Consider the following 22060-nt stretch of genomic DNA (forward strand, 5'->3'; position numbering starts at 1 on the left):
GAAGATGATCACTGATGCCCTCCACAAGGAGGGTAAGCCACAAAAGGTCATTGCTGAAAAGGGTGGCTGGAAAAGGTGCACAAGCAACAGGGATGGCCGCAGTCTTGAGAGGATTGTCAAGAAAAGTTGATTCAAGAACTTGGGAGAGCTTCAGAAGGAGTGGACTGAGGCTGGTGTCAGTGTATCAAGACCCATCACGAACAGACATCTTCAAGAAAGGGGATACAACTTTCGCATTCCTAATATCAAGCTACTCCTGAGCCAGAGACAATGTCAGAAGTGTCTTATCTGGGCTAAGGAGAGAAAGAAATGGACTGTTGCTCAGTGGTCCAAAGTCCTCTTTTCAGATGAAAGTACATTTTGCATTTAATTTGGAAAATCACGGTTCTAGAGTCTGGAGGAAGAGTGGAGAGGCACAGAATCCAAGGTGTCTGAAGCCCAGTGTGAAGTTTCCACAGTCTGTGATGATTTGGGGTGCCATGTCATCTGCTGGTGTTGGTCCACTGTATTTTATCAAGTCCAAAGTCAACACAGCCATCTACCAGGAGATTTTAGAGCACTTCATGCTTCCATCTGCTGATGAGCTTTTTGGAGATGCTGATTTCCTTTTCCAGCAGGACTTAGCACCTACCCACAGTGCCAAAACTACTACCAAATGGTTTGCTGACCATGATATTACTGTGTTTGATTGGCCAGCCAACTTGCCTGACCTGAACCCCATAGAGAATCTATGGGGTATTGTCAAGAGGAAGATGAGAAACACCCGACCCAAAAATACAGATACGCTGAAGGCCACTATCAAAGCAACCTGGGCTTCAATAACACCTCAGCAGTGCCACAGACTGATCACCTCCATGCCACACCGCATTGATACAGCAATTCACGTTAAAGGAGCCCCAACCAAGTACTGAGTGTATAAATGAATATACTTTTCAGAAGTTGGACGTTTCTGTATTGTAAATCCTTTTTTTGATTGATCGTAGGGAATATTCTAATAATTTGAGATACTGGATTTCTGATTTTCATGAGCTATAAGCCATAATCATCAAAATTAAAACAAAAAAGGCTTTAAATATTTCACTTTACATGTAATGAATATATGAAAGTTTACCTTTTTGAATTAAATTATGAAAAAAAAGGAACTTTTTCATGGTATTCTAATTTTTTGAGATGCACTAGTACTGAGCATAGCTCCCCATTTACTAACCACACACACAGAGTACCAAGTTCCCATTTGACCTACTTAGACCTCTCTCATACAGTGAGAGTGCTTTTCTGAGTCTGAGCTACAACACACACACACACACACACACACACACACACACACACACACACATCTCCACAGTTTTTCTGAGGTCACACTCAGGATCAGCGACCTGCTTAAATAAACTTTTCACGACAAAGCACAATCTGAGATATGAGCGGTGCAGCACAATGGAACACAGAGTGCGTTTCAAATCGAAAAACCACCACGTTACAACGCTGACTGTCTGAAAAGCCACAGCGCAGCACAATGCTTTCCTGTTTGCTCGACGCCAGGTTCCTCAGGGTGTGCGTTTTCAACTGTTACTGTCCTGTTTGACACGTAAACGAAATGAGATACAGTTTAAATACAATATGCGAGACGCGTCCATAATCCGTGATGCCTAAAAACGTTGCATGTTCGGGTTGCTGAATATGGGAAACGTCTATACATCAACAGCAAGGAAACACACTGTCCAGGTGAATTATACTTGTATAACAGCACAAAATACAAGTCATACTGCAGCGACTTACCCAAATTTAATTTAATTTAATAATGAAAAGACCTGCTGTGCATTTTAATGATTTATAATTAAGATCTAATGCTCTGGAACGCTATAGTTGTGATAAACAGTCGTTCCGTCTAGAGGTCTGCGCGGGACAGAATTTTCAGTCCCGCTCCCGCCCGCAAATCCCGCATGATGCAGACGTTCGCGTCATTTCTCATGAAAGTTCTTGTCATTGGCTTGGGGAATTAAACATGCTGAGCTTAGCTGAGCTCTCCACTGACCGATCCTTCACCTAGCGCACGTAGCGAGGGTGCGCGTTACCAGGCGGCATGCGCAGCTGAGGCTTTACAGAGATACCCATTGTGAGCTTCACTAGAGGAGCTCTGCTCTTCTGCCATGATCGGAGATCTCAAACACAGAAGAGCGGAAAGGAATCGGAAACGTACGCGAGATTGGACCACATCCGCAAATTTAGGCATCTTAAAATGTTTTTATTAATGCCAAATAAAATATCCAGCACAAATTATATATGATAGACAAATTAATAATTTATAAATTTTGTTAAACATGTTTTTAGTTAGCGGGACTGCAGCTTATTACCTCTCCCGCGCGCTCCCGCATTGTGCACTCCCCCTCCCGCCTGCGCCCGCAATGAGCTTTCAAAATTTGTCCCGCGCTGCACTGCTTTGCATCGGGTCCCGCGGGACTTCCGGGGGAGTGCAAGGCTCTAGTTCCATCACCCCCTCATCGTCAGCGCCGTTACTAGAAATAACATTAGAATGAGCGCATTAATATAAACCTGTCGTTCATGTCACAGCCGGAACTACTTTCCAACAATACCGCACACTTTCCGACCAACCTGATTTGAGAATTCAGACGCGCTGGGGTATAAATAAACAAACGTGCCATTATTAAGGTCTTACTTTGTCCACAGGTTTTTAAACTGCTGTCTTGCTGGGTGTCTGGACTGTATATCGGGATACAGATCGTGTATTACTGAAATGTCTTCGAGTATCATATGATACGATAAAATATGCCATTATTACAAAACTTAAATTCTGTCTTAAAGAGCTGATTTATAGGGAAGAGAACATTCCGGCGTGTGAAGATGAGTGGAACATAAGAGACGTCATCTGTGGAAATGAACGTGAAGCGTGTTAAGGTGTGTTGAACCTGATCGTTCTCGGCCTCCGTGACGAAGAAAGCCTCGCCGTTTTCTCCCAGCTTCATGTGCAGACTCACAGGCTCTCCGTTCACCTCGATGTCCACCTGGACACACAGGGTTATTTCTAACATTAATTTTTTTTTTTTAAATGTCTGGAACTAGAAGAGGCTTTTACATCTTCATTTTCATGTTAACGTTGGGTTGAGTTACAGTTACTACAGTAGTCCTGGGATTAAAGGAAATTGAGGAACAAAAATGTGGTGCAAATCAAAAGTTAAACACATTTCTGGAGCTCTCCCTCTCTCCAAGTGTGTAAAGATAAAAAGTTCTTAAATTCTTGTCAGCTACAGCTTGATCTCTATCGCCATGCTGATGCAGGCGGAAAAATGCATCCAGGCGTTATACTATTTTGGTGATGCTGGGTTTTTTTTTTTTTTGCTATTTTTGTGTGACTTGCAGAATGTCAGGCTTCTCACATTCATTTCAATCCAAAATTGCACTACGACTGAAATATCAACATGAAATCTGGTGGCGTGTGTGCGCGCGTGTATATTTTATAGAGACAGATGTATTTCCTCTCCCATTATACTGGGGGGGGGGGTCGGGTGGACAGAACCCCATGCCCCCCCCCCCCAAAAGTCTCTCAAACACACACTAAGGTCAAAAAAAAAAAAAACAGGAGTGCAGTTCTATTGTAAAAATTGTGCTAATTATTGTTCTAATCTAAATATGAAGACTTAAATATGACTCTTAACTGTTTGTTCAGTTCCAAATGCTCTGTAACAGGAGCCATAGGGAGGGGTCCTGCAGGTGACCATCCTCATCCAACAGTAAACTCAAGGAAACACTGTATAGGGTGGCAAAACTTTCGCACAGTGCTGCATGTTGCATCATTTATTGTGATAACGGTACCGTATAATCGTGTCAGAGTATTCCGTATCTGACAGTCCACTAAAACTCGACACATTTCTATAACAGTTAAAATTAGCATGACTACAGAACATTAACAATTGATTTCATCGGGAACGAAATGCCATGGTTGCGTTTCGTTCATTTCCGTAGTAACAAGAAGGTCGGAAATGCTAACCCTGCCCCTAACCTTCATCACCCTGAATGTTTCTCATGTGACTTAAAGTCGTTTCCATACATGCAAATAATTGCAACAAATGTGAAATAAAAAGCGAGTATCATCAGTTGCTCACCAGTTTCTCGCGCGAGCGCAGCACGCCCATCTTGCCGAAGCGGACGTGGAAAGGCGAGCAGTGCAGGGAGCCGTCGGGACGACGCACCACGATAACGTCGATGCAGCCGGAGAGCGTCGCCGGGTTCAGGCCGCGGTACAGCTCCTTCACCTGCACAAACACCTGCCCTGCCAACTGCCCCACGTAGTTCATGGTCTGACTCCCCCACACACACAAAAAAAAAAATCTTAGAAATTTTACCACAAATGAAAAATCAGCAACTTCACCTCAAGGTCAAAGTTCACACAGATAAACAATAAAAAAAGGGGGGGGGTTTACAAGAATCACGTCCTTTCCCTTTCAGTGAACTCATTTTACTGAATACAGCTGAGAAAGCAAAAAAAAAAAAAAAAAGTTCTACAGCTAAACCATAAATGTTGGCACCCCGATGTTCATATTTGGATCTAATTACACAATATACGGCCAAATGTTTGTGGACACCTGACATCACACCCTTATGTGATTCTTCCCCAAACTGAAGAGGAGGCTATTGTAGCAGAAAAGAGGGAATAAAATCACTCAGACATTCTCTACAAAAAGAGAGAGTCTTTCGGACATGGTGAATGAATGTGAATATAACCGTGCCACTTTATTTGGAAAAGTGAATCCGAACTCACAAGACACACCACATACTTGCAGTAACAGGACCTTTGTCATGACTTTATTGTTGCTGCAACAACGTATTTGGAAGGCTTTACAGCGTTCTGGCACTCGTACAAATCCGAAGGTCAGATTCCAGGAGAAACTTGAAGTAATGAAGTAGAAAGTATTTAAAAAAAAAAAAAGAATAAATAAAATAAGCTGTTTACATTACATCTGATCTCGTCTAATCATGCGTTTTGTTTTTTAGCCTGCACTCATGATCCAATCCCAATGTTAAGCAAGATCCTTTCCCAGCCAATTGGAAGCTGGTCTTGAGCTGGAGAGAATTGTGACAGGATTGTTGAGTTTGTGGTTACAGCATCCACAGTAATCATAATTATCTCTGAACACCCATTAAACTTGCCTGTTTCCATTTCACAGATGATCATCTGAGTCACTAATGAAACAAAAATATTTTAATTGGTGTGTACGGGGAAAAAACCAAACCAAAAAACCCTAACCCTGCCCTTTTTCCAGGAAAGGAAGAATCACATGTTCTCCTGGCTCAAGTGAGAGGAAGAGAAAAAAGCCTCTATTTAAACATTCCAGAAAGTACAGCATGAATTCCATCTAGAAGTGAAAGTATACAAGGTTTACTGTAGTTTCATGTTGACTGTGGAATCTGAATCGTTCCTGGAAACATGGTCACGTGACCAACCAGTGTGTGCTTCACAAGGACCTTCACAAGTTTGTGCTCCAGAAATTCTTCTGTGGGATCGGACCTTATGAGCTAGCCTTCGTGCCCCATGCAATGAGCCTTCGACACCCATAACCCTGTTGCCGGTTCACCGGTTGTCCTTCCTTGGGCCACTTTTGGTAAGTACTAACCACTGCATATCAGGAACACTCCACAAGATGTGCCGTTTTGGAGAAAATGACCCAGTCATCTAGCGATCACAATCTGGCCCTTGTTAAAGTCACTCAGATCCTTATGGTTGCCCATTTTTCCTGCTTCCAACACATCAACTTTGAGAAATGACTGTTCTTTTGCTGCCTAATATACCCTACCCATTAGTCCTCGGTATGACTAAGCTGCAACCGGTGGCGAGTCTCAAGTCCGGGAGGACCTGAGTATTGGGGAAAGTAGAGTTACTCCTTAATCACCATTGCAGAGTGGTAGCACCTGCCTGGGTTCTAGCTGTGGGTTAAATAGTATATCACCAATAGGGCACTAGCAGCAGGGTGCTTTTCGGTGCAATGAACCCAACAGGGTCAATGGCACACCACCAGATGGCATGTGGAAGAGCCACTCAAATGGCCAATGAATGGCATCACTCGGCAAGTCAGTTGTCACTGCAGGGCAACTTCCAAACCTGTAAGGTCTGTGGCACTTTTGTGCACCATTTGGCATCAGGTCTGGAGGTCCAGAGATACAACACAATGGGGTCACAATATTGTCTGTCTTACCTTACTGTACAAGGCGTGTCGCTAGGACAGGAGAATAGTATACGAGAGCTCACGAGGCCAGGCGTTCCAGGCGGCTCTGTCACAGGCCTTGCGGCCCATCTGCGCATCCTAATGAAGCAGTCATCATTGGTCGCAATGGACGAATATATCCCACCCCTTGACAGGTGCCATTGTAAGAAGATAATCAATGACCTGTCAGCAGTCATGACTTAAGACAGCTGAATTCTATGGAGCCCCCTAGGGGTCATGATCCTTATTGGTCTCCTCGGACCTGCCTGATCCATCCTGGTGCCCTGCGTCTGGTTGGAGTCTCATCGCATCGCTCCTGTGGAGGGCAGCCCCACGTGGACAGTCAGGGGTCGCGCATGGAGGACGCTCTGGACTCTTGCAGTGGTGCTTTTGTGGCTGGGGACTGCAGTTGACTTGCTGACTTTAGGACTGCGGTTGTCATGAACGGTTTTGCGCTCGGGGGTTTATAGCATCAACGAAGCTGACTTTATGTTAGGACTGTTAATGGTATAGTCATGTTGTCTGTTGTTGCCCAAATGAGGATGGGTTCCCTTTTGAGTCTGGTTCCTCTCGAGGTTTCTTCCTCATGTCATCTGAGGGAGTTTTTCCTTGCCACCGTCGCCACAGCCTTGCTCATTGGGGATAAAATTAGCTCATGTTTTAAGTCGTTCAAATTCTGTAAAGCTGCTTTGCAACAATGTTTATTGTTAAAAGCGCAATACAAATAAACTTGACTTATTAATAGGCTTTGAGTTGTTTGACCCCTGTCTGGTTTAGCTTGAACAATTTGGTGCTCATCTCATTATCTGTAGCCGCTTATCCTGTTCTACAGGGTCGCAGGCAAGCTGGAGCCTATCCCAGCTGACTACGGGCGAAAGGCGGGGTACACCCTGGACAAGTCGCCAGGTCATCACAGGGCTGACACAGACAACCATTCACACCTACGGTCAATTTAGAGCAGGGGTGTCCAAACTGATCCATAAAGGGCCATGTGGCTGCAGGTTTTCATTCCAGCCATGCAGCAGCACACCTGATTTGGCGGGGTACACCCTGGACAAGTCGCCAGGTCATCACAGGGCTGACACATAGACACAGACAACCATTCACACTCACATTCACACCTACGGTCAATTTAGAGTCACCAGTTAACCTAACCTGCATGTCTTTGGACTGTGGGGGAAACCCGAGCACCCAGAGGAAACCCATGCGGACATGGGGAGAACATGCAAACTCCACACAAAAAGGCCCTCGCCGGCCACGGGGCTCGAACCCGGACCTTCTTGCTGTGAGGCGACAGCGCGAACCACTACACCACCATGCCACACCAATTTGGTGTTATTATTATTATTATTATTAGTAGTAGTAGTAAAGTCATAGGTTCGAAAACACCCACCCCAGGGAAGGATACACCCAAAATGAGATCACATACATTGATGAAGACTTGTCTCACCTCGACCAAAACAGCTGACAACTGATTCCAGCTGATTCTCATCAATAACACGTCACTTTATCCTAAACGGAGCATTACTCCCTACACAAGTGCCCTACATAGTGCGCAATAATGACTCCTACACAGTGACCTATATGCCAATTAAGTTTGTCCTTTCTGGAATTCAGATGCTACCTCTGTATCTAAACCCAGTACATCATACACTCGACCATAATCCATACCTTCTTACCTTCTTCGAAGTGCATCTCAAATTGGGACACGGCCAACAATAATCCATCTACATGAATGACTTTCATTTCTGAAAAGGAAACTCTGGTCGCCTATTAAACACGTTATAAGTACGTGTTATATGGCATTTTAAGACCTTTGCTGCATTTTAGATATCTATTTTCCCCTCAGAGTATATATATATTATAATATATTTGCATTTTAAAATGTCAGACACGTATTTTAGAAGAGAAGAGCTCACCTTTTAACGCTTTAAAGCGTCCTGAGTGACTGACAAGACAGCAAAATCGCTTATTCTTCAGTCCTCCGGATACATTATTAGACGCACAGCGAGAATTAAGATTTTTAAAAGGAAATCTTTTATTTACAAATAAATGCTGCTGCTGTGTGATTCAGAGCTCTGTGTGTTGTGAATGGAGTTGGATATTTCCTTTCCTTTCCACTCCACAGCAGCGGTGACGTCAGATGCAAATAAACCACCGCAGCTAGCCAATCAGATTTCAACATGCAAATTACACCCCTCGTCGCTCCTCCTCCTCTTCCTTCCTGTCAACGGTTTTCGACACGTCACTGCCAGACTAACATTATTTTTTTTAATGATAATAATAAACTCCGCTTGAACTGTGAACTGCGATTTAAAATAGTTAATAAGTGAAACTTGTTTGTTTTTGTTTGTTTGTTTGCTTGTTTAAACGGTGTGACTGTCATTTCCCTCCCCCTCCACAGCACGCGAGGTTTAAAAAGTCACTGAATTCCCGCCCTGCATCCTGATGAGGTGATCGAGTTGACCAATCACAGCGCGGCTTTTCCTCACGCGCCTCAAACTAGTCACCCTCGAGGGAATATAACTAATATATTTTTCCCCCTGAAGTCAGGAAGCGGTTAAGAAAGAGATAAAAATATCAAAACTAGAAATATATACAGCATAAAACTTTTATAAACATGTCGTCTCACACAAGAGGCTTCTTCGAAATTTGTGTTTTGGTTCATTTGCCTTTCCATTTCCAGCAAATTAACAGAGAAACTGGGAAATCTGGCTGCAAGTGTGCTAGTATGCAAAGTACAGTGGTGCTTGGAAGTTTGTGAACCCTTTGGAATTTTCTATATTTCTGCATAAATATGACCTAAAACATCATCAGATTTTCACACAAGTCCGAAAAGTAGATAAAGAGAACCCAGTTAAACAAATGAGACAAAAATATTATCCTTGGTCATTTATTTATTGAGGAAAATGATCCAATATTACATGTCTGTGAGTGGCAAAAGTATGTGAACCTCTAGGATTAGCACTTAATTTGAAGGTGAAATTAGAATGGGATGACAATCAGGTGTGAGTGGGCACCCTGTTTTATTTAAAGAACGGGGATCTATCAAAGTCTGATCTTCACAACACATGTTTGTAGAAGTGTATCATGGCACGAACAAAGGAGATTTCTGAGGACTTAAGAAAAAGCGTTGTTGATACTGGAAAAGGTTATAAAACCATCTCTAAAGAGTTTGGACTCCACCAATACACAATCAGACAGATTGTGTACAAATGGAGGAAATTCAAGACCATTGTTACCCTCCCCAGGAGTGGTCGACCAACAAGAGCAAGGCGTGTAATAGTCGGCGAGGTCACAAAGGACCCCAGGGTAACTTCTAAGCAACTGAAGACCTCTCTCACGTTGGCTAATGTTCATGAGTCCACCATCAGGAGAACACCGAACAACAATGGTGTGCATGGCAGGGTTGCAAGGAGAAAGCCACTGCTCTCCAAAAAGAGCATTGCTGCTCGTCTGCAGTTTACTAAAGATTACGTGGACAAGCCAGATGGCTATTGGAAATATGTTGTGTTTTGTGGATGTATGAGACCAAAAAAGAACTTTTTGGTTTAACTGAGAAGTGTTCTGTTTGAAGAAAGGAAAACACTGCATTCCAGAATAAGAACCTTATCCCATCTGTGAAACATGGTGGTGGTAGTATCATGGTTTGGGCATGTTTTGCTGCATCTGGGCCAGGATGGCTTGCCATCATTGATGGAACAATGAATTCTGAATTATACCAGCGAATTCTAAAGGAAAATGTCAGGACATCTGTCCATGAACTGAATCTCAAGAGAAGGTGGGTCATGCAGCAAGACAACGACCCTAAGCACACAAATCGTTCTATCAAAGAATGGTTAAAGAATAATAAAGTTAATGTTTTGGAATGGCCAAGTCAAAGTCCTGACCTTAATCCAATCGAAATGTTGTGGAAGGACCTGAAACAAGCAGTTCATGTGAGGAAACCCACTAACATCCCAGAGTTGAAGCTGTTCTGTACGGAGGAACGGGCTAAGATTCTTCCAAGCCGGTGTGCAGGACTGATTAACAGTTACCGGAAATGTTTAGTTGCAGTTATTGCTGCACAAGGGGGTCACACCAGACACTGAAAGCAAAGGTTCACATACTTTTGCCACTCACAGATATGTAATATTGGATCATTTCCCTCAATAAATAAATAAATAAATAAATAAATGGCCAAGTATACTATTTTTTGTCTCATTTGTTTAACCGGGTTCTCTTTATCTACTTTTAGGACTTGTGTGAAAATCGGATGATGTTTTAGGTCATTTATGCAGAAATATAGAAAATTCTAAAGGGTTCACAAACTTTCAAGCACCACTGTATGTGAGTGAACACCAATTCTGTTAGTGTGCTATCATGCTTATATGATAGTACCGAAGTAGGATAGTATACAAAATTTTTCGTAAGTAAACAGTACAAGTACGTAAGTGTATGGGAGTTTTTCTTTCTGAGGAAAAATGAGGCCTAATAGCTAGTACACATGTATGCTAGTATACTATCTCCATAAAATGATCATGAAACCAATAAAGCTAGTGGTCATGCGGGTTTAGTATCCATGTGGTCTTTTGAGCATGGTAAGTTATGCTAATTGTTAATGATGACTCTATTAGCCAGCTAAAAATTTTTTTTGACATTCTCTTTCCTAGCGGCGTGAAACCGTTGATGTAATTTTCTCGGCTTGTTAGAACTGATACTAATATGAATTCATTTATTAAAAGTTTGGGATACGCTGTGTAATTATTCTACTTGGAAGTGAAATTTAATGCATTTATGCACTGATCGAGAATGGACCAAATTGAGAATCGCTGCTCTTGCTTGCTTTCACCTGTATGTTTTTGTTATATGTAGTAACATGTAAGCAAAATTTCATTCTCGTTACACTTCAGTGCAATGTGACTTCCATTTTTCTGTTGAGTAGATTGTTGAAAGAGCAGATTGTTGCTTTGTGGTACACTATAGGGTCGACTAAAACTGGAGGAACTGGCTGGACCGTCGTGGAATCACTCCACCATTACAATGAGGATCCCATTGGTAACGCAAACACACATACACAGCTCATTATTTATTTCTCTTTGCGTGGAACTTCCTGTTATCATGTTGTGACCACTACACATACAGTACTTGCAGTTTACTTAACAAGGCTTATATTATTATAAATTGCAAAATGTGATGGAATCGTCACCTTTTGAACAAGTGTCCTTCAGGTGTGTCTCAAATCTGGAATCTTACATACTGCCCCGTTGATTATTTTCCTATAACAGCACAACACCAAGTGTTTAATTTCTTACTTCGAAGACAGTCTTTAGCCTGATACTATTTTGATGTTCTCTAAAGCAGCTTCTATAAAAAGACACACACACTCATCTGCAGACATGGTTGAGCAGCACACACACTTAGCTAGGGCTTTATATGATCAGAATGCCTGCCAGACAGATCCAGTTACACACACACACACACACACACACACACACACACACACGCACAGATCTTGTGTTAGTTGTGAAAGAGTGTCAGGTTAATAGGTTCAGTATTCTTCCACTCTGCTCCCAGTTTCAACAACTTACCAGGAGTCTCTTAAAGTCTCCCCGAACATGTAATATTACAAAAAATAGGAAAAAAAAGTAATTAAAAAAGGTTTCTTGAATGATTGTTTATTAGAACTGCAAGAAACTACTAGGAACACTCAATTTTTCAACAGAAATGTATACATAAGTACTGAGGAAGCCTCTGTTTTTAACCCATACACGAATAAACTATTTAAAAACACATCCAGATGATTTAGATAACATAAAAATGACATTTTATCTGATTTTTTTTAAGTTAATGGACCAAAATGTCCATGTGATAGAATAACATTCAAACATTCCTAGCAGAAAAATTAGCATGGTATTAACGGATTAAATACGTTTTAGTTCATTGTTCGCATTCAGGTCTAAAATACTAGAATTACAAAAAAAAACAAAAAAACAATATTTTCGATATAAACCAAATGTACACAGTTTTTTTTACTTTTAAGGTTTCAAGATGCAGCTGATTTCTGAGGTAAATTTTATATTTGTTGTTGAGAAACTTTGAACAAACACCAGACATGTCACACATGTCGCATTGAGAAAATATTAGTTATACTTATGATGGTTTCTCGTAATAATCTATTTAGAACCGATTTATAAATTTCTCATATTTCCAGTCATAAACATGGACACAATGCATCAAAATCTTACATAGAATATTAGCATTGTGCTCACAAATTTACCCTCATCTCTGATTCTTTTGTCATGCTGTTGATATCAAATTTCCACCCTGTGATCTAATATCATGACCAAACCTCACCGTTTATGCGTTAAAACATAAAACTTCCAGCTACGTAAGTTGCTAAATACAGCTAAGTTACTTCAACAAGGTGCTTTATGATTGATTAATAACTGAATACTAACTTTGTCAAGGTATAGTCTTGAAGTTTTAACCCTTTATTCTGCTTCTGTCTCAGGTCAGACTTTCATTTTTATGGTGCCTAAGAGATCATGAGGTTTGAGATCGTGAGGCGAGATCACGACCAACATGGCCGCCAGTATTTCACAATGTATCAAACTTGTCTTTTCACAAACATCTCAGTCTTTCTGAAGAAGAGAACAGCCAAGTTATCTAGTTAACATGAGCAAATTAATTTAATTTGATAGATTGCCTATAAACTATGACCCAAACCATGACTAACAGCTAACCTAGCTAGCTAGCTAGCAGAATATCCTACATTTTATCAACAGCTAATGTACTAGCTAGCGATGTTATATGTCATGTAATTGAAACAATCTCGAATTTGCTAGCTAGCTAACTAGCATTAACCAATCCCTAACCAATGCTACAAACATTAACATTACATTAACTATTAAGATCTGGATGAGAAACAGGGAGTTTGATAATATCTGGGAAGTTTTGCCTTTGTAAAATCAGCTAGCTACTAAGAATTAGCAATCTGTTCGGCGTTATGTTGACCCCGATCACTGCTTTACCCTTTCCCTTGCTAACATTGTTAGCATTAGCTGTAATTTAACATTAGCTTCTTCCCTAGCATTCTGGTTTAGGGATCTCAAATATCCAGACAGCACATATTATTTTGACAGTGAATCACGGAGAATCTCGTGGTCAGCCACGCCCTTCAGTGACCTCCACTAGCCTTATGCAAACCTAAACAAATATGGAAATCTAGATCCAGGATACCATCCAAAGCACCAATGGGAAATCAGACTATTCACTGAAATATATCAATTTATCATATCTAAAGGTCTAAGAATACAGTGTGTTGCCTTTTTCATTAGTGATAATGATGTCAGAGCAAAAAAAAGAAAAACATTGGATTCTATCAGCTTCTCCTGAGGACAAGGTCAATGAATGAGTCATAGAACTAACACAGTCTGAATGAAACCTGTATATGTGTGTGTAGTGTTGAGTCATTCTTGTTGCATAATTGGCTGAGACACAAGTATAAAAATCAGGAGAGCTGGCATGAGTAAAGCAGTGAGCCAGCTGATTTTACACTACAATAAAAATGCACAGTGCTACGCTACAATATAGTGAGCATGCTAGTGCACAAGTCTAGAAAAAAGGGTGAAGGTATACAAGATGCAATGTTGAGCTGCAGGGATACAAGTAATCAAGTTTGCAAATGTATGCATGTATGCTAATATGCAGGTATTATGGTATGCTAATACAGTGCAAAAATGCTCGAAAGCTAGAATGCTAGCAGTGTGGAAATATTGTAGCATACAAGTATGCTAGCATTCAAGTGTCAAAATATGCTCGAACAGGCCACCTAAAAAGTATGCTAGTAGTAGAGTAGCAAATAGTGTGAGTTTTCTACAGAGATAGGGTGACCAGATTTCCCTAGTCTGAAACCGGGACACTTTTGCGCGCGACCATGCTCGTGCACGCACACCTTTTTTTTTACGTAAACGTGACACTCAGAGAGGTGCGCTTATCATTTTGTCGAAGCTCACATTTATCAACATCTCACATGAAATAAAACAAACAGGCATTTTGTTATCTAGTAGCATAGTGGTATACAGATCAGTTAAATTATGGTCATACAACAGATTCTGTAATGGCTGAGAATAGGCCAGGCTATGTCCATAGGCCAAATTTAAACTGATTTATTTCACCTGTTTGTGAGAACACCAAGAAGAATGCATATGGACATGTAGGCTATATCTCTAAAATTGTATGCACTATAGCATGAACTTAAAAAGTAGATATGTGACCTCAACATAGCCTAGGTCAGAATCAACCTTACTAACCATTCCCCACAACTGAATGAATAAAGCAAGAAGATGTGGACAAAAGTGAACACTTTAATGGAAGGTGCAACAAGCTGTTCAACACAGCAATATGGCCAAACTGTCAGAATGGTATGTTAAACAGAAACAAAAAAGAGACAAGTGATTTGAGAATATATACGGAAGCCGAGAGAGGCCCTTCATATAATCCTTTTTTTTTTATTCACCTTGTTATCCTGAGATAACGACATAATTAATTCAGGATCTCGAGAAAACAACACAACTAATTTGAGATCTCGAGAAAACAAAACCGTTATTCCGAGATCTCGAGAAAACAAAACAGTTATTCCGTGATCTCGAGAAAACAAAACAATTATTTCATGATCTCGAGTAAACAGCTGAGAAATGGTTCATTCAGGTGCGCCAAGAGACTTGTGATATGCTGACTTTGGGGCTATTTCTCATTCTGTATGGACGCAACTTTGGTCATTAGAATGTCTGGAATAATCGATCACCTAATAAGGCAATATTTTGATCAGGGGTTGACACAGGGAGAGATTGCATTAAGTCTTTTAATAAGGGATAATTTCAAAATTAGTCCGCGGCACCTCCGCAGAAGACTGGCCCGGCTTCGTCTCTACCGACGGAGATACAGTGATCCAGCTGAGATCATGAAATAATTGTTTTGTTTCCTCGAGATCACAGAATAATTGTTTTGTTTTCTCGAGATCTCGAAATAACGGTTTTGTTTTCTCGAGATCTCAAATTAGTTGTGTTGTTTTCTCGAGATCCTGAATTAATTATGTCGTTATCTCGGGATAACAAGGTGAATAAAAAAAGATTATATGAAGGGCCTCTCGCGGCTTCCGTAAATATACACTCAAACAAAACAGCAATAAGGGAGGAGAGGGGCGACAGCCCAAGGAAAGCCCCCACAGGAGCGCACATCATTTGCAACATAGGCTACCCAACTCAGTACAAGAACAAAGCACTTACAGTGTGTGCAGTCGGCTTCGTGCACATTGTTCTGCACCTCTCGGAGGTAAATCTTTGGAAAAGGTACATTTTCTTTTCGGCATAATTGCTGCGGCATTACTGCTGCTAGCTGCTAGACAAAGAACATTCGCGCCAGTTAATGTTTATTTTATTGTTGCATGGCAACACGTTCTCTTGTCTGGAATAATGTGGCTAAATAAACACCCATGCCACAGGGCCAGGGCGCAGTAACCAGGAAAGTTTGCGATTCCTGTCAATTCATCAAAATAGTAAATGCAGACATTTCTCCGCTAATGATTCCCACGCTGCTCAGTCGCAAACGTCACGAGTGGCGAAAACCGGGACATATCCGTGTCCCGACAGACTTTTGTCGGGACTCGGGACACACAACCCCAAATCGGGACTGTCCCGGTAAAACCGGGATGTCTGGTCACCCTATACAGAGATTGCATTAACTGTCAAAAAATTCTTTCTTGCTAGCCATCTGTTAGGTTTTGATCTGTCTGTAGCGAAGGAATTGACAAAGTATGATGTAAGAATGTACACCCTCTGCCACCGCAGAGATTCTGCCTCATGGATTGATCCAAAGAGCCTAATACTATAAAACTAACATTAGCTCGCTTAACAGGCGGCACGGTGGTGTAGTGGTTAGCACTGTCACCTCACAGCAAGGAAGGGCCTGGGTTCAAGCCCTGTGGCTGACGAGGGCCTTTCTGTGTGGAGTTTGCATGTTCTCCCCATGTCTGCGTGGGTTTCCTCCGGGTGCTCCGGTTTCCCCCACAGTCCAAAGACATGCAGGTTAGGCTAATTGGTGGCTCTAAATTGACCGTAGGTGTGAATGGTTGTTTGTCTGTGTGTCAGCCCTACGATGACCTGGCGACTTATTCAGAGTGTAACCCCGCCTCTCGCCCATAGCCAGCTGGGATAGGCTCCAGCTTGTCTGCGACCCTACACAGGATAAGCAGCTACACATAATGGATGGCTGGATAGATAGCTCACTTAGCTAGCTAGTCAACACCACAATATAACAACAAATCCCTGTTTAAATGGTTCGCAAACACCAAACCAGATATATCATTCTTGATATTATTGATATATTTAAGAAACAAATGGTAGCTTTTTTGAGTAGCTAGTCTGCTCCATGATAGAAGACTTTGTGATGACCCATTTAAAGATTATTACTGGTTTGGACTGAGTACTTTATTGTAAAAATTACAGCTGGGATTTTTTTTTTTTTGAGCTTCATGCAGCACTTTACCCAGGACCAGATGGAATCAGTGGGATCTGGATTGTTCTGGAAGTCCTCCAGGCTTTTTATTGGGCTTTCAGACTCCTCGGGAATCTTGGAATCCATAGTTTCAGACAGGTTGCCAGATTCTTAGTGCATGTTATGATAGATCCATTAGCAAGAAAAAGAGAGAGGTGCAAGATGAAGATGATCAACTGGCATATAGATCTACTGGCTATTCCTCCATGTGGTTTGGTTCTCTTAAGGACTGAGAGTGTATACTTAGTATATTTACAAGGAACATGAACAGTAATCTGATTTTAGGCATGTGTGTGTAACCTGAGGGGAGCTGACAGATCTGCTGACATTCTAAGCATTTGCCTCACAGTGCATGCAGCCACACAGGGATATGTTCAGACTTGAGCAGTGATGCTGTCCCACATCCGGCAACAGACACGTTCCTGAAAAGGCTGTCCAAGTGTGTGAAAGGTTGTGTGTGTAATCAGACACACAGGATCATACACATATCCGGTACCTACTCAAGCTTCCGATCTCTTACTTATTCTTACCGTATTTGCATCATGCAAATCAGAGCTCATACATGGTTGTTGTTTACTTTGAGATATGTACCTTTAAAACATTTTTTAAACATTAGCTTTATAAACCGTTTTAAATTATCATTTAATCCCACTGTAAAGCAATATAAGAAAGGCTAATTAGTAGCATGGCCTGTTTTGAATGTGTTCCTAGGGCACTATGTTACCATAAATCCATATCCATGCAATATGATGCATTAAAGGGATTTGGAAAAAAGATAGCCTAGGTCATGGTCAGTGTCATACTTCAAAACATCCTTAGGTGATAAGTATCAAAAGACACACCAGAATATCCCCTATCAAAATAAATCCTAGACATTTTCATGTTGAAAGAACATGGGGTTGATCAACATGGGACTCTTCTATGTTACATACAGTATACAGTACACATTACTGTGGGAATATATTACTGTACAACCATAGAACACATAGGACATTGGAAATGTAGAGCCTTAGGAATATAAGACTATGGGGGCAGAGCTTGAGGAATGTTGGCTCAAGGAAACCTGGGCTGTGTGACCATAGGACCAATGGAAAACAAGAGCCTGGTAACATAGAACCCTGAGAATATATATGACTGTGAAACTATGGGACTTGGAACTGTGAGAACATAGGGTCCTAGGAAAATATGACTGTGGGATCATGGGGACATGGGGAAAATAGGGCTTTGGGAACATGCATTCCCCACAGGGCCATAGGTCTTGAGACTACTGGGCCTTTGGGGAAAAAAAAAACAGCTATAGGAGCATAGGACCTTGAGAATGTAAGGCCTGGGATACATAAGATGCTGTGAATATAGGACATTGGTAACATCAGGTCCTGCTGAGATAGGGCCCTGGTGATACATGACTGTGGAACCCTGTGGTATAGTACCATGGAAGCATAGGATCTGAGGTACATAGAGCATTGGAAAGACATAGGCCATTGTGAACACAGACACTTGGAAAAAGAGAGCTCCAGGAATATAGAACCATGGAAACATTGGACCCTGAGAACATAGAGCCTTGGAAAAATAGGACATTGGGAACATAGAGCTCTGGGAACATTGGACATTCGGAACATGGTGGCTTAGAAACATTGGACATTTGGAGCCTAGTTAGAGCTCTGGGAAAATTGGAAATTGGGAACATGGTGCCTTGGAAAGATAGGACACTGGGAACATAGACCCTTGGAAACATAAGATGTTGGGAACATGCAGCTCTGGAAACATCGGACATTAGTATTACAGAACCTTGGAAAAAATAGGACCTAGGGAAAGAGCTCTGGAGACATACAGCCCTGGGAACATCAAACATTGGAAACATGGTGCCTTGGAAATATTGGACATTGGGAACACAGATAGAGCTCTGGGAACATTGGACATTGGGAACATAGTACCTTGGAAACATAGGACAGTGGGGACATAGAGCCTTGGAAAGATGGGACATATGGAACATAGAGCTCTGGGAGCATATTACAGTGGGATCTTGGAAATATAGGACATTGGGAACATCATCATCAGCTCCTCCGATTGAAACCTTCCCAGACATGTTCTCATGGAAGAGCTTAATGAGCCGTATCAGTCTTTCCAGGCATCCATACACTTCTAGTATCTTCCAAAGCGTCTCTTGGTCAACGGTGTCAAAGGCCTTTGAGAAGTCTACAAAAACCACGTATAGAGGTTGACGTTGCTCGATGGCTTTCTCTTGGAGTTGTCTCAGCATAAAGATCATATCTGTGGTAGGTCTGTCAGCCCTGAAACTGCATTGAATTTCTGTAAGTACATCATCTGAGATTTTTAATTTGGTTTAGAACTATCTTGGCCAGAATCTTGCCTGCAGTGGAAAGCAGAGATATGCCACGGTGGTTTCCACGTTCACTCCTTTCTCCTTTCTTTTTGTAGATGGTCACAATTAGTGTATCTTTGAAGTCTTGGGGAAGACACATGTTCTCCCAACATGCATTGTACAGTTTTAAGAGTGCAGCTGTTAGGCTGGGGCCGCCTCACTTCAGCTGGGATGTCGTCTTGGCTGGGTGCTTTGCCACATCTAGTATCCTTGAGTGCTTTCTCAAACTCATTTGATGTGATTGGTCTCCTCTCAAGCCAGTGACATGCCTCAGGATCGGCTGACCCTTGCTGGTTTAGGAGATTGGAGAAATGCCCCTTCCTTCTTTTTAGGTCTTCCAGGTTTGTGTGGAGTTTACTTCCATCAGCACTTGATAAAAACCCAAGATGGCGCCGCCAGTGTTTTCATGTTTGTCTGCGTAGTTTATTTGTGTTTGTATCTGTGTTTTTGTAAGTTTGATGGGCTACCTGATTTGGAATAACTTTCATCCTGGGTCTCAGAACTGTGCTAACAACTTGGTGATGGTAAACAGTAGGCTAAATAGCAACATAGCCTACTTTTATAACAACGAAGCAAACTGGTCTGGTTGCATTAACAACATGAGACTATTGGTTTACCTGTTGCTTGCTTATGTGCTGAGCTCACCGGACGTTCTGGGATCTGGTGATGGATCATTCGCATCTTCCCAGATTATTCTCCCAAATTCTGGAACTATACTGCTTCCTGATACTGGCGGCTTTACATCAATCCACATGGCATTATCATTTTTTCCTGACTGTTCGATTGAGACCCTGCACAAGTACGAACTTCTTAGTTGGACAGAAATATGGCAGTTCCAGTCCATCTCCTGCAGGCACGACCAGAGAGTCGGCACTGCCCGCCCGACAAGATCAGCAGGCTTTTGGATTATTCTACTCCTGTTCCTATCAGGTAACATCCATCCCAACCCAGGCCCAGAACTAATTGAGCTTTTGAACCCTGACGATTTAAAAAATAGCAGTGGCTTGCATTTTATTCATGTCAACGTGCGCAGCCTGATTAATAAAATCGATGCTATTCGTCTGTGGGCTAAACTGACAGAAAGTGACATATTCGTCTTGTCAGAGACGTGGCTCAAACCATCAATCATGAACAATATGATTCACATCGAAGGGTATAATCTCTTTAGGACGGATCGTGTGAATAAAGGAGGGGGAGTAGTCATATATGCCAAGGTGTCGTCGGACTGTTGTTCCGTCGAAACAATAACAAAGCCAAAGTTCTTCAAACTATGTGTCATTAAATTAAACCTTCCCAATGGTGCTTCTCTGATTGTGGTAGGATGCTACCGCCCACCATCGGCTGCAGCTGAAGCACCTGCCCTGCTGTCTGACTTTTTGCATAAACTACCCAACAAGTATATTGTCCTAGGAGACCTGAACTGGGACTGGCTATCGACTTCATCAGCGTTAAGTGACTTGTGGTGAGTTATGCCTGACGCAACCAGTACAGTCACCTACACGCCTCAATCCAAAACGAATGGACAAGTCTCCGTTAATTGACGTCATTCTGACTAATGCTCCACATAAGTACTCGGCTGCTGGAGCTTTTTGTAATGATGTCAGTGATCACTGTATGATTGCCTGTGTTAGAAATTGTAAATTGAATAAAACCAAGCCACGGTTTATTTTAAATGAAATTACAAACGTTTTAATGAACAAGCTTTCTTTCATGAAATCAGAGTGATTTAAACTTAGTTTGTGACATGGATGATGTTGAGCTGGCTTGGACTTATTTTAAAAAGACCTTTTTAGCCATAGTTGACACACATGCCCCTATTAGAAGATATAGAGTGAGGGGCAGAGATAATCCTTGGTTTAATGACTCTATTGCAACTGCTATTAGAGAATGGAATGAAGCATGGACTAAAGCAAAAAGAAATAATAATGATAAATGTTGGTTAAATTCTAGGGTATTAAGAAAGAAATACGTAAAACTAATAAAAAGTACAAAAAGTGAGCATTATCTGAATTTAATAAATGAAAACCTTAATGATCCCAAAAAATTTTGGAAAGCAATTAAATCTTCTTCAGGTGATGTGCCATCCACCACTATCCCTGAAGTTATAATAACAAGCCAAGGTGAAGTAAGGGGTAAACAAAATATCGTAGCTATTTTCAATAAGCACTTTATTAATGCAGGAATAGCTACTCAGTCAATACTTCCAGCCAACCCCATGGATAGTGCAACCTCCATCACAGACTCGTCTAATGTAAGTTTGAATAATTTTAATTTTACTTAGGTCCATAAATATTTGGACAGAGACAACATTTTTCTAATTTTGGTTCTGTACATTACCACAATGAATTGTGAACAAAACAATTCAGATGCAGTTGAAGTTCAGACTTTCAGCTTTAATTCAGTGGGTTGAACAAAATGATTGCATAAAAATGTGAGGAACTAAAGCATTTTTTTAAACACAATCCCTTCATTTCACGGGCTCAAAAGTAATTGGACAAATTAAATAATTGTAAATAAAATGTTCATTTCTAATACTTGGTTGAAAACCCTTTGTTGGCAATGACTGCCTGAAGTCTTGAACTCATGGACATCACCAGACGCTGTGTTTCCTCCTTTTTAATGCTCTGCCAAGCCTTTACTGCAGCGGTTTTCAGTTGCTGTTTGTTTGTGGGCCTTTCTGTCTGAAGTTTAGTCTTTAACAAGTGAAATGCATGCTCAGTTGGGTTGAGATCAGGTGACTGACTTGGCCATTCAAGAATATTCCACTTCTTTGCTTTAATAAACTCCTGGGTTGCTTTGGCTTTATGTTTTGGGTCATTGTCCATCTGTATTATGAAACGCCGACCAATCAGTTTGGCTGGATTTGAGCACACAGTATGTCTCTGAATACCTCAGAATTCATCCGGCTGCTTCTGTCCTGTCTCAC

The 22060-nt window shown here is 41.5% G+C and overlaps 1 protein-coding gene across 2 annotated transcripts in view; it reads right to left on the reverse strand.

Annotated features, from left to right (window-relative positions):
- Positions 1-8294, reverse strand: part of lpin1b (lipin 1b) — a 34524-nt gene extending 26230 nt beyond the window's left edge. Inside the window, exons 1-3 of one of the 2 annotated variants that reach the window (XM_060913862.1) lie at positions 8135-8294; positions 4119-4313; positions 2925-3020 (exon numbers count right to left, since the gene is read on the reverse strand). In XM_060913862.1, coding sequence (XP_060769845.1) covers positions 2925-3020; positions 4119-4310 — 288 coding nt within the window. In that variant the 5' untranslated portion in view covers positions 4311-4313; positions 8135-8294. Of the gene's footprint in view, positions 1-2351; positions 2683-2924; positions 3021-4118; positions 4314-8134 lie in introns of those variants that run through there. The other variant, XM_060913863.1, reaches the window with a different exon arrangement.
- Between the last annotated feature and the right edge of the window lie 13766 nt (positions 8295-22060).

This window comes from Neoarius graeffei, chromosome 2, assembly GCF_027579695.1.
Source record: "Neoarius graeffei isolate fNeoGra1 chromosome 2, fNeoGra1.pri, whole genome shotgun sequence".
Classification (NCBI taxonomy): domain Eukaryota; kingdom Metazoa; phylum Chordata; class Actinopteri; order Siluriformes; family Ariidae; genus Neoarius; species Neoarius graeffei.